Source organism: Lupinus angustifolius, chromosome LG09 (assembly GCF_001865875.1).
Source record: "Lupinus angustifolius cultivar Tanjil chromosome LG09, LupAngTanjil_v1.0, whole genome shotgun sequence".
Taxonomy (NCBI): Eukaryota; Viridiplantae; Streptophyta; class Magnoliopsida; order Fabales; family Fabaceae; genus Lupinus; species Lupinus angustifolius.
Genome location: NC_032017.1, coordinates 2,981,369 through 2,994,887, shown reverse-complemented (window position 1 = coordinate 2,994,887; position 13,519 = coordinate 2,981,369). Strand labels below are relative to the sequence as shown.

Genomic DNA, 13,519 nt, shown 5'->3' with positions numbered 1-13,519 from the left:
CTTAGGAAGATTTTTTTGTTTTTTGCCTTCTGTATTTCCAATTATTGATCCTCTCGCAATGATCATAGATGTTGAGTTCGGAAAAATTCAAGCAAGAGAATTGCTGCAGCATCTCTGGACGGGTCCAATTTCTAATGCAGCGATTGAAGTTGTTCAAGGGAGCAGATCTGTCGAGGTGCGAGCTGCAGGTGTTACAAAGGTGGGCTCTTGTTTCTAATGATTAACTTTCCACATTTATGTTTACACTTAAAGTTAATGATTTAATTGTCTACAATTATTTCTTTAATCAGGGAGCAGGTATTGACCGGATCCTGGGTGAGATTGTCCATAATAAATCCATGACAACGCCAATCGATTATGTTCTCTGTGTAGGACATTTTCTGACAAAGGTAATTAAACTTTCATTTGATATTTAATATGTTTTTCAAATTACTTGATTGTACTTTTATATGAGAAATTATGTATTTTTGTCCTTTCAAATATGCTTTCATGTATGACAATTGTTATTGTTATTTTTTTTTAAATTGTTTTCCATAACATGCAAGACTGTCGCCTATGCTTGCACCTTTAAATTGGTAAGCCTTATACTATGCTGCACAAGCTTTTTTTATGTAGTAAAAGGAAAAGGTGAAATCTTAATATACTGTGGACATTTTATCAACAAAAAAAGTACTGTGAACATTCAAAGATAAAATTCTAGCAAGCTTATCTGAAGTATGAGATTTCATCAAGCCTTTGAGGTTGTCGTCGCGAATTTCCTATTCCACTCTATCTCTTAAGTGCATATAATTAACCCTCATAAATATTTGGAACACTTGATGAATTGTAGATTTTTGAATTTTCAATAACCTCTGAACTACCTCTACCGATTGTTTTATGCGAACCTACCTCGTATTTTGTTCTCGCCTATTTGCAGGCGGGCTCCATTTTTTATTTTATGTTGTAAATTTGTAACATGTGTCTGTTTGACATAAGTTAAAATTATTTTTTTGCATCTATTAATAAATATGTGTGTGAATATGTTTGATGCCATAATCTCCTAGCCCATTCTTCCATATTCAATTTCTAGTTGAATCTATTAAAAGGTCAATGCTGAGAGTCTGGGTGGTTTATGAAGTTTTTTATTCAACTTGTGTCTTGAACTCTGGTTCTCTGATCTGTTTTTCATTCTTTGCAATTAATTATCAGTAGAAAGAAATTGCAAGATTCATACTGTAACATTTTTTTGTTTTTAAAAATCATAAAAGCCACTGTATGAAATGGGATACCAAGTTTGATAAGTTGATATTCCTATATTCTCCTACATCTATTTTGAAATTTGCACCGAAGAGTATCACGTATCAGGTGACTATGAATTTAACATTACCCGATGCAACAGGATGAAGATATATATTCCTTTTTTGAGCCAGAGCTTCCTTCTATTGGTGTGTGTCTTCCGCGTGGTAAGGTTACAGATGGAACTAAGTTTAATGGTGAGAGGATATCATCTATGAAGACCCCAACACAGAAAAATGGGCTAAAATCGTTGCAAAATATGGCGCAACGGCCTCAAGCAAATGCTGAGAAGAAACAAGTGAATCATATCGCTCGGGCACCAAGGCGGCCAGCTCCTGAAAAGACATCTTGGAATGTGCTTGACCTCAAAAAAGAGAATTACTTCTCGTGCGCGGTCGGAAGAACTCAGACAAATGCTAGGTACACCCTCGGATCCTCAGACGATGTTGTTTCATTTCTGAAGGAACTAGCAGCTACATCTTCTTACTATTCATTCTGAGTTATGTTATATTTTGCACCTTAGGATACTATCTGTTATTACTTCCATTCCCACATAGAAATGTGGATACAAGAAATTGGAAGATAAAAAATGTAGGCTTTTTAGTACCACAGTTCCTTGTACATGTTCATGCTTCATGTAGTAACCTTTATTTTCTCTTCTGAAAAGAGAATAGATGGCCTTTCTGGATTGCTCTCTAGAGAATAAGTCATAATCATTTCAGTGGTCTGCATATGCAGTATTGAAAGGTTATGCCACAACATTTTGTTCAACTTAAAACTAGATTTTTGCAATAATTTTAGCGACAGAAGAGAGGTATTGAAAATGAACTTGATGTGCTGAATAGCGTTCAAAACATATAAGTGAGCTTGACACGAAACTCAATATTGTTAACTCAATTACTTCTATACAATGAAACTTTTTTTTTTTGTATAACTAAGGGTATATCTCATTCTAGGGAAATGAACTAATCTCATTTAGGGTTTGGTTACTCTTCTCAATAAGTGTCAGGAATTGAACATTTGTTTTTTTTTTTTATCTAATAAGACCTTAGACCATTAGATTAATACCTTATAATAGTCACGTATTACTCTCACAATTTTTGAATTGAATCTATGGTGTTGGGTTACATTAATAAAATTTAAGTTTGTATTTTTTCTTTCAAGCCTCACTGATAGGTGGTATAACCTGTTTACACCTTTACCTTTCAACTTTCATTTCTTTCTTCTTCATGTTCTCACTTCTCAAACTCCTCATTCAATTCACTTCTCAACATCTCAACCTACCCACTTCAACTTTTGAATCTTTTTAACATTTATCTTTTATATCATTCTCCATTTTCCTCATTGTTCAATCTTATTTTTGTTTATGGTATCGATCGTATAACTTGTTGCAATTGTGTTTCTGTTTCATATTTTGATGGTGCACTTATAACCTTAAGGTCATGTTTGAGAAAAATCTTATATGCGGTCTCGGTCTAAACAGACTAGGATATCTATTACCTAATCTATAACAGGTTGTGTCACCTGACTTTTTTTGTGAATAGTCTAGGCTCGGGTATTTTTTAAAACATACTTAGCTTAACAGATCAGGCTCTAAACTATCTGACATACCTATTAAATATAATACCGACTTATTTAGTTATATTATATAACAACGTTGAAATCATATTATATTAATATAAGTATATTATTATATATGTGACTTTGATATAAATAAATATAAAAATATATTTTTTAATTATTAGAGTTAGATGGGTCTAGCTAAAAGTAGGCTTATTAGCTCATTCAAATATAGATATGGTGACCTATTTTATGACTATATAGTATATCATGTCTTTAAACAAGCTAACAAGTAAGATTAGAGTTTTAAAAAGTCAGGCCTAGGCTTTGAATTTTTTTTTAAACAAGTTAACAGGTCAGACTTAGACTCTTACATACTATATAGGCTCAGTCTGTTAATGCAAAGTTTGGTCTAGTTTGACCTATTTCCATCCTTGGCGGTCACATGTGCTTTTTAACTAGCAAATCTAGTAGAGTAGAAAGTACATCTAGTACAATACTAGAAATAACTAAATAAGAAGAATTTGAAAAGGGGGAATTGAGACATAAAAGAATCAATAAGATGAACCAAGAAAAGAATAAGATAGAATCCTTAGTTTATACAAAATCAAATATATATTTTGCACTAACACCTTTAGAATAAGTACGATCAAGACATTAGGATTACAATTAGCTTTAAATTGTGAATTAAATAATGATAAAATGATAGAAGAATTGACAAAAATCCAATTAATTGTCCAGGAAGAAATCTAGAATAGTGGAAGAGTAAAACACATGAATGGAAAAATCAAAGTATGGACAATTCAAAGACAATAAAAGACTATATTGAGAAATGAGTTTGTAGGAAGAAACCTATAAATAAATGTAGCAACTACAAAAGCAAGAGATATAAGAAATATATACAAAATAGAGTTATCTTTTGTTAGACCCACAATATTTAAACTAATATATGTGAAGTTAAAAAAGATAATATTATGAAGCAATTGGGGTTAGCAATTAGGTTGCCTTGCAGATGTTAACATAATACCCACCAAAATTAGGACGGTATGGGTATGTCCCTTTTTAAAAAGGGCATGAAATATCATGCCCTACCCGCCCTAAACATGGGCGGGGTGGGGCTTGCGGGCCGTCCTAAATTTAAAAAAATACTAAAAATGATCTACTACATAGAACAATATAATATATTATATATTGTCTCTTATTTTTTATTTCATGAAATATTACACTTTGTTTTGCATAAACCGAACATTTAGTTAATTGGTAAGATATATATTTTGGAAAATTAGTACTTGTACTCAAGCGGTGAGAACATGAATTACTCTTAACATACTTGACCCATCAAATTTCTTATTGTTATATTCATTGATGCTCATAGGCCGCCGTTCCTACCCGTTTGAAATGTCTGTGGGCAAAAAGGTCATGTTTGGCAGATATTTTAGGACGGATGGAGACATTTTTCATGTTCTGTCCGCCTAAAATATGCGAGTGAGCAGCCTATAGGTATGGCCCAAATTGCCAATGATAAAAGCAATGATATCAAAGTATGCTGACTAATGATAATATTACGATTACTTTATAAAAGATTGTCAATTTTACTTTTAAAAAACAGCGAATTAGCTTCTATAATTGGTGATATGGGAAGAAGAGATTATCTAAGAAGATATTATCTATAAAATGTAATGAAGCTTAGGTAAATATTCAATATTATAAGACAAACAAACAAGTATTAAAATGTGGATATACACCTTGTAGATGGAGATGTAATTCAGTATATACGAGTAAATTTAAATATAAAAATCATCAAAATAAAAAATTTATTAAGAAATTTAAACCACGTATAAAAAAAATTAGAAAAAATACAATTTAAAAACAACAAGAATTTTGAAAGACAACAAAAATATAAATATTATAATAATATAGAACTGACATATATCACTAAAATGTTCAAGAAAATGAAATGAGAAAACTCAAAACATTATACAAATAGGATAAGAACATGAATCACAACCATTAGGATAATAAATTAGTGAGTGAGATAAATAATTCAGCTGTTGAGATGTAAAAGTTAGAAATATTATCATTAGAAGATGAAATAAGTTAAGGATATTATTATTCAATAAAAGAAGGAATAATGCAAATTAATACGATGGAAAGAGGAATAATAAAAGGACAGCTTAATAAAAACGAGGAATCAAAAAGTTTGAGGAATATGAAAATTATAAAATACAAGTAAAGGAATAGATCAAACTACATAACTTTTAATAATAAACCATTCAATAAAATAAGAAGACTAGATTTGGATCTAAAATTTACAGACCGTGAACAAATACATTTGTGGAAAGAGTATGAACATTAATAAAATCTAAAAGAAGAGAAAAATATAAATGTGTAATTCTGTCAATAAATAAGGCATTATCAGAATTTAAATTAAAAAGGTATAATTTAGATATGAAGTATCAAAAACATACATTAGAGGAGTACAATTATTAATTAAAGCATATTTCCATGAAGAAGTAAACATGCCAATAGAATTATTAATAAGAGAGGGAACAATAATCATCTATGTTAGAAATAATATTTTATGAATATTAAATGGAATTTAATATATTTAGAAACTAAAGTTTATAGTAAATACAAATTTTGCAATGTCAAATGGCATAAGGAAACATGGGTCAAACATTAATAATATATCATAAAATGATTGAGAATGATTGATTGAAATAAAATGCAAGTTTACTATATATAGTAGCTAGTTTCTTAACTAACTCTAATATTTATCTCAATTAAAACTAAAACCTAGAACTCCAAAAACTAGATTTAAAAAATGAAGGTAAAAATTATGTGTTAATAGAAATAATGAAAGATGAGCAAAAATAAAAAATAACCGATAATTTAGAAATATAGGAATGTATGGACAGATAATATATAAATTTTATCTACTATTATTGTATTATCTACTATCATGTTAGTCGCAGAGTCGGTCTTCCAATCGAAAATTAGGTTGCGACAACTTATCATCATGATACAAATGAATAGTAGATAATGTAAATATGTAATAACTATGTATAAATGCAAATCCAACTCTCTTGGAAGGGTGGTGAAAAGGAAAAATGGTATGGCCATGTGGGGTACCACCAATTCTCTTGGACAAAGTTGCTTAGAGCAAAGATAATCAAAGCCTGAGAGACCCAAATGGTGCAAACAGAAGAGACACTAAAATAAAATGAATATATCAATAGCATGCTTTCAATTGCATAAACAATGCAATCCAATATAAGCAATAACCCACAAAAGGGATATATATGAACTATAAAAGTTGCTTACCACAAGCTTAAACTATATCATGAAGCTGTAGAAATGAAAACTTAGGTATCGTACCTAACACAATTGTAATAATACGTGTCACCCTCTAAAATAACTAGATGGAGCTACCAATGAAACAATGAGTGATCTGTGTAGCCAGACAAAAATGTTCGGCGAATAACTGTGATGTCTTGAGCATGAAACTGCCATGATTTTTTTAATTGGTTTTCTTGTTTGGCTCAAAGACATATTTGATCAGTGATTCCTTAATGGAAAGCAATTCCGGGAACTCATTCTTTAATTTGGATGCATCCATCTCATTGTTGCTTCTTGCTGCAACTATCACCTTGGCTTGTTCTTCGAGTGTGAAGTTATTCCACTTGAAGTTGGGATTGATGTAATCCCTGTACATCTCGAGAATCTCATTATGGCTAACAGCTCCGGGATTTGTGAAGTTCCAAATGCCCCTCAGGTTCCTCTTTGCCATCTCGACTGAAATTGGGAGAAGTTCATCCAAAATAGTCATGCTGTTTGGGATGTTAACTACCTTGTTATAGCGAGAAATCTTGGTGATGAAATTGCGTGGATTACTCAGGTCTGATGAAATTGGCATGCGAACCCGGAGGGTGCATACATTGTCATATTCTTTCAATAGCTCCTCAACCTGATAAAATTCACAGACAAGTTAATAAGGACATTCGTGATCATAATGGAAAAGAAAAGGCTTTTTTTAAACATCTTTTTATTCGACACATTGAGACACTTCTGCTATTTATGACACTAAACACAAGAACTTTGTAAATGGTAAAGGTGCCCCGAGGTCGTCGTAAATAGATGAACAAATTACAGTGCGGAGTGCAGTAAGCCAGTAATTGAAAGGAAATAAAACCATATCAAGTAAGCAAAAACTTACCATGGCCTTAGTTTTGGAATAGAAAGAACCCATGAAATTGGGTGTGTCTTCCTCCTTAAAACCAATGCCAGAACCGTCTGGATGAGCTGCATCATACTCAAATATGCACCCGGTAGCATAATTTATCATCAACAGTCCATGCTCTCTGCTCACATCAGCCAATGTTAGAGTCCCAGCGACATTGGCACGGATGGTTTCCGTTTTATGAATTTCACACCAATCAACATTGGGTCTGCCAGTCACTCCTGCAGCATTAAAAATATGTGTTGGCTTCACACTTTGAATATCGGCCACAAGTGATGAGCGATCCTCTAAGCGCCCTTTTCCATATTCATACAGAATCCCTTGGCTTTCACACAATTTCCCCAGCAAACCCCCAATCCATCCTGTTCTACCATAGATCAAGAACTTGAGAGGATGTTTCTGTGATGTGACAACATTCTTCGTTGGCGGAACCACCATTCGAGTATTACTTGAGACATATGACTCAGGTTTTTCGTCTTCGGATCCATCAGAATGTCTCTCTAGACCACCGGGCATCATCAGCATCCTTGGATGAGGAAGCAATGCACCACTGACATCACCCCACCAATTGGGATTCTTGGTATACCAGTCAATAGTTTTCTTCAACCCCTCGTCCCAAGTGGTCCTCTCGGACCAGCCCAGGATCTTCAGCTTTTCATCATCAAGGAAGTACCTCTGGTCATTAAATGGTCTGTTCTCTACAAACTTTATACTAGTCTCTGGGTCCATTGAGAAAAGTCTGCATATATCTTGCGCTACATCAATTACACTTCTTTCCCTCTTGGTTCCAATATTGTAAACATGCCCAACCTCGCCCTTGTGAAGGATAAGTTCGAAAGCCTCCGCAACATCTTCACAATATAAATAGCTTCTCACATTAGAACCATCTCCATGAATTGGAAGAGGCTTGCCTTGCATAGCCAGGAGGATGAACTTCGGAATTAACTTCTCGGGAAACTGATTAGGCCCATAGACATTGTTTCCACGTGTTGTGATCACCGGTAAACCATAAGACCTACCATATGCCATGACAAGCATTTCTGCAGCAGCTTTTGTTGCAGAGTAAGGATTTGTGGGAAGTAGCTGAGAAGCTTCATGGTTTCCGACAACAGCATCCTCATCCGTCTCTCCGTAAACCTCATCAGTGCTCACATGGATGAACCTTTTGATCTGGCCAGTTACCTTGCAGGCTTCTAATAAGACATGAGTGCCGTAGATGTTGTTCTTAGTGAATTCAAAGCTATTACCAAATGAGTTGTCAACATGAGTTTGAGCAGCAAAGTGCATTATTGTATCGATAGACTCGGTGATGAGAAGGTAGTTGACAAGGTCAGCACTTCCAATATCCCCCTTCACAAACTTGAAGTTGGGAGATGATTTCGAAGGAATAAGGTTCTTTAGATTAGAACAGTAATCAAGTTTGTCAAGCACAACAATTTTGTACTCGGGATAGTTCCGGACAAGCCGGTTCGCAAAATGAGATGCAATAAATCCAGCTGCCCCAGTAATGAGGATATTTTTTGGGGTATGGGTAGCCATGCCAAGCAACTTCTACAATAAAAGTATATGCAAATCACAACATATCAGACATAATCCCTAATAGAAAACAATCAAAAGCTTATTTTACAAAATAATCATACACAATAAAATAAAACAAATAACATATACAAACAGGTGCTAATCTCATGAAAAACAGAAAATCCTTATCTATGAGAAGATGTTAATGACAGAAATATTAGGAAATCAAGCTCACTAAGACAGAGGTTTGGTTAGTGTCCAAAAAATGTTAGGTTGAAAAGTTGAAATGAACACACCATGTGTGAACCAAAGAAAGAAACAATATGGAAGTTGTATATCTGTAGGTAAATCATCAAAAGAGGACAGCTAAAAAGCTCATAATATAAGTCCAAGAGAATGAACCAGAGTGTAAATTGTATCACAAATCAAGAAAACAGATTTTCTTGATCCAATTCAACAACAACAACTAAGCCTTTATCCCACTAGGTGGGGTTGGCTACATGGATCGAACGACGATATAATGTTCTATCATAAATCATGTAAAAAAATTCCGCAGCCAGGATTTCTTGATCCAGTTTGTTAAGATGAAATAACATCAACAATAATAATGAAATTAAACCATTACACCATTCTGTCTTCAATTGCAATAAGAATATCTAAGCAAATGGAAATATAGATAAAAGAAAAGACTCAGATTCAGATTTCACACAAACACTGCAAAATACATTTGGAATTTTCACACATACAAACACTATGGTTTCAGAATTGAAAAAATAACAAAGATCTGATTAATTCACTAGTACCAAGTTAAAAAATCACGTGGATCAAGATAAAACACTCAAACCAATTTAAAATCAGCACAGATCCAACAAAATGGATCAATCCCCAGATCACAAAAATAACCAATTAACCTAAATTTCTAATCTTTTCAATAAAAAATTCAGAAACCCCAAATGGGCCAGTAGAAAACGAATCATGAAGATCAAATTACATAATTTAGATACAGAGAAATGGATCAAAAAATTAAATAAAAAAAGGTGAGTGCAAAAACAACTTACAAACTGGTATCTGACACTGATGGAGAAGAGAAAAGATGAAGAAAAGAAATAGAACTTGTTCAGACCCAAAATGGAAAATGGAGTGAATATGATATGAACTTGGAGCAGAGGACAGCGTTAAATTACTTAAATACCCTTCCAAGTTCTCAAATTACATTAAATTGTGTAATGGTTATTGTGGATTAAATTGGAATTTCCAAATGATTTTGGGTCATGATTATTATTATTTTAGAATTTAGAGGTCTTACTAATTACGTGAATCAGTAAAGTATTAAATAAGGTAAACAGAAATTAGAAAGTGAGAATGAGAATTAAAAGACAGGTACAATTCATGGGACCTACACCCTAGATAGTCTTACACCCTAAATATTTAAAGAGATTAGTTCTTCAGTATTTATAATAAAAAAATAAATTATTATAGTAAATATCATATATAAATATCAACAAAATGTTAATCTAGTAGTATAATGATTCACTAGATCTCAAGATATAAAAAGATCAAGGGTTTGATATGACTGAAAATGACAGTGGTTGGGAGAGGCATTCACACACTTTAAAAAAGATTAATTCATTATCTAAAATGATGAGAGGATACCTTGGTAGTATAAAAGGTATCATAGATAAATAAAATAGTGCAATATTTATGTAGTATGAGTTAAATATTTATATACATTTAATACATTATCCACCATTCATTGATACAATACCTTTTTTATTCATCTCTAAATAAAAACAAAAGAAGTCTTCAAAATATGCATATAACTAGTGAGTCTATAGGATTTTGATTTGTAGGATAATAACTTTGATAAAATAACCACCATTAAATGTCTCACCTACTAAATTGTTTTTTAGGAATAATTATTATTAAGTTTCATTAATTTGTCCCTCTCCTTCCTCTAATTTGAGTATTGTCATTCCATTTTTTCATGTTTCCAATCCCATAAAATAGTTATTAAATCCATTTAAACACGGTGTAAAAAAAGGATAAACACGTATTAAGAAATAAATTTATTTCATTAAACTTTAAAGAAAAAACTAATTTCTTATTTTACATTTTAAAGGTTTTTCTTTTTTTTTAATTGTTTAATCTCATTCATCCTCATTACTGGAGGAAAAAAATCATTTAATACATTCTTAAATTATAAGTGCACAAATATTTTAAAACAAATTATTATGCTGTCTAATTTACATTATGTTTCAGGAAACAAAAAATAAATTGAGATGGTTGACAAAAATATATTTCTTATAATGTGACAACAATGTTTAAATATAAATGGAAAAAAGGGCAACTTTTATGGCGCCAAAGTTTTAATAGAAAGCAATTTAAAAAATGTTCTAATAAATAATATCTAAATAGGATTGGGGTGATATTTGTTGGAATGTAAAGACATACATTTTTTTACACATAAAATAAAGAAATATTTATTGATTATACTAAAAAATTAAAGAAAATGACAACGGGTAATAATTAGATAGGTATAAAAAAGGTTATTGATAATTCTATGTTCAACCTGAGTACTCTTGTGGGCTGTTTATAGAGATGTCAAAATGGATTATTTTGACGGGTTTAAGCTAGTCCATATCCGGTTCAGGCTAAATTGAATTGGACTAAAAAGTTTATATAGAATTTATACATATCAAATTGTAGCTTAAACCCACTCTAAATGGGTTGTGAGTTGTGGCGGGCCGGTCCGCATAAACTAAAAAATACTTATTTAAATTTTCACATATTTAATCTATTTAAATTTTTTACTATTTAATATTAATGTATAACTTTTTTAACATATTTATTATGCTCATTGCAATCAAACTTATAGATCTAATACCTTGTGTTTGAGTTAAGACGTGATGTTAAGTCTACGTATATGATTTTTAACATAACTATTTTATTAAATCTCTAATTTCTATTAGACTCTCACTCCCTAACACAACATAATTTGTAACTTCACTTTAATATATAACATTTGGACACTATCAAAAATATTATTTTTTTGTAGCTCTTTATCAACACTTTTATTATGAACTATTATATTAAATTTGGTTGTGTGAAATTCTCTATGATAAACAATTATATTGTCTTTTAGTTTTGTTGTAAACATTATTTTCTTTATTATATTTTTGTTGTAGAAGCTAAATCTAATTAAATACACAATTAAGAAATGAAAATTGAAATATGTATAGTTTAATGTCACCTAATTTGTTTTGATACATTATTTTGTTAATGACTTAAAAGGATATTTCACAGAATAGAAAAAATAATATAATGCTTAACTTTATAACATTATTATAATTTATAAATATTTATGCTTAGACATTACTCTATTTTTTATTTAAAGTTCATAACACAATATTTATTATTAATTTTTTATTATAAGTTGTTTTGTAAATTTTCACCTTATGCTTATTGCTAAGCCAAAAGTCCCCAAAAAGATAATTTTTGAAGGAAAATGGGTAGTCCGAACCCGTCTGGGTAAGCCTGACTCGAGCCCGGTTTTAATAAAGTTCGATCAGACCAAGCTAAAAAGCCTGGATTATATAAAAATATCTAATATGATACTCAAACCCTATAAATATTTGGGTTTTGACGGCCCGCCCAAACCCGCCCGTTTTGACACTTCTAGTTATTTAATATGGATATAGTGGTAGTTGGTCATCGAAAATAAAAGGAGAAATAAGAATCATCATCTACAGTATTGAGAGGATCTTATCCCGATAGTATAATATTTTATTATGTTATTACTGCATAATTTATTATTCATCTATTAATCATCATTAAATCTTAAATAAAAGTACTAAACATGGATAATAAAAGAACTCACATATAATTTAATATGTATGCATTAATAGTGTAAAAGTTTATTAAACTATAAGTTATTATTCATTATTTATGTATTAATCATTATTAATTATTAAACTCTTAATTAAAACTAATACACATAAATAATGATAAATGATATCAACAAGTCAGTTTGTCAAATTATGTAAGGTCTTCATAAATCATCATAATGATTAAAATATTAAGAGTTTGATTCCTAGGAGTAACACTTGTTGGGAGGGACATTTATACATCCCGAAAGAGATTAGTTCTTTACTCATAATGTGAGCAGATACTATTGATAGTATTAAAAAATAATGATAAATGATGAATAATGCGTCGACAATATTAAAAACTTTACTGTAAGTGCGCTATATCTAATGAGTTTAATGGAGTTTTTTTTATATAAATTAGTTAGTTTTAATAATACGGTAAACTCATTAATAATATACATTCACTTTTACCGTATTATTAAAATTGTACTTAATTCAAAGAGGGTTGAGAGTTTTTCAAATATGAATGACTAATGACATCAACAACAGAAGGTTAAAATTGACATCTCAAATAAATATTTTTTTACTTGCATTCAAGTCCATACGAATAATTTTTGCGCAAAAATACATATATTATAAATATTAAATGTTTTATAAAAATACATAGAATATTATGACTTTTGATGCAAAGTTTGACAAAGACAATCTATGATCTTATAATATTTTTTAAGTGTAAAATCATTATGAACTCAAATAATTAAAAGTACTATAAGCAATATCTACATTTTCACCTAAAAAGAACTTTACATATTATCTATAACTTTTAGAAGGATTGAAATAATGTAAATAAAAATATTTAAAAATGTTGAAAAAAAATCCAAAGGAGCAGCTGGATTGGCACCCTTATACAGAGAACAACAATATAAGTAATTGATTTGGATTAGGTAGAACATAAATTTATATATATGTAAACTCTTGATGTAACTTAGCACAAATCTATTATTCTATACATATTGATATCGGTTCAATACTTCTGGGATTATAGATAAACATGTTCTAA

The 13,519-nt window shown here is 30.9% G+C and overlaps 2 protein-coding genes across 6 annotated transcripts in view; one reads left to right on the top strand and one right to left on the bottom strand.

The window, feature by feature from the left end:
• Positions 1-2,067, top strand: part of LOC109356573 (alpha,alpha-trehalose-phosphate synthase [UDP-forming] 1-like) — a 30,839-nt gene extending 28,772 nt beyond the window's left edge. For both annotated transcript variants that reach the window (XM_019599966.1, XM_019599965.1), the window contains 3 exons: positions 69-199; positions 291-389; positions 1,379-2,067. In XM_019599966.1, coding sequence (XP_019455511.1) covers positions 69-199; positions 291-389; positions 1,379-1,774 — 626 coding nt within the window. In that variant the 3' untranslated portion in view covers positions 1,775-2,067. The remainder of the gene's footprint in view (positions 1-68; positions 200-290; positions 390-1,378) is intronic.
• Positions 6,163-10,828, bottom strand: LOC109356574 (trifunctional UDP-glucose 4,6-dehydratase/UDP-4-keto-6-deoxy-D-glucose 3,5-epimerase/UDP-4-keto-L-rhamnose-reductase RHM1-like). Of its 4 annotated transcripts, none has more exons than XM_019599968.1 (3): positions 10,817-10,828; positions 7,052-8,626; positions 6,163-6,802 (listed from the first exon to the last, which is right to left on the bottom strand). In XM_019599968.1, the coding sequence occupies exons 2-3, from the start codon at positions 8,612-8,614 to the stop codon at positions 6,356-6,358; spliced, it is 2,010 nt and encodes a 669-aa protein (XP_019455513.1). In that variant the 5' UTR covers positions 8,615-8,626; positions 10,817-10,828; the 3' UTR covers positions 6,163-6,355. The 4 variants fall into 4 exon arrangements, with proteins under 4 accessions (XP_019455513.1, XP_019455515.1, XP_019455512.1 ...); XM_019599970.1 differs by having other exon boundaries at positions 7,052-8,623; positions 10,817-10,827; XM_019599967.1 differs by lacking the exon at positions 10,817-10,828 and adding an exon at positions 9,652-9,732.

Excerpts from the sequence above, each read along its gene's own strand:
- LOC109356574 (XM_019599968.1), bottom strand. The coding sequence starts at position 8,614 with ATGGCTACCCATACCCCAAAAAATATCCTCATTACTGGGGCAGCTGGA. Across the intron at positions 6,803-7,051 it reads ATTCCAAAACTAAGGCCATG|GTTGAGGAGCTATTGAAAGA; the intron begins GTAAGTTTTTGC and ends GAATTTTATCAG.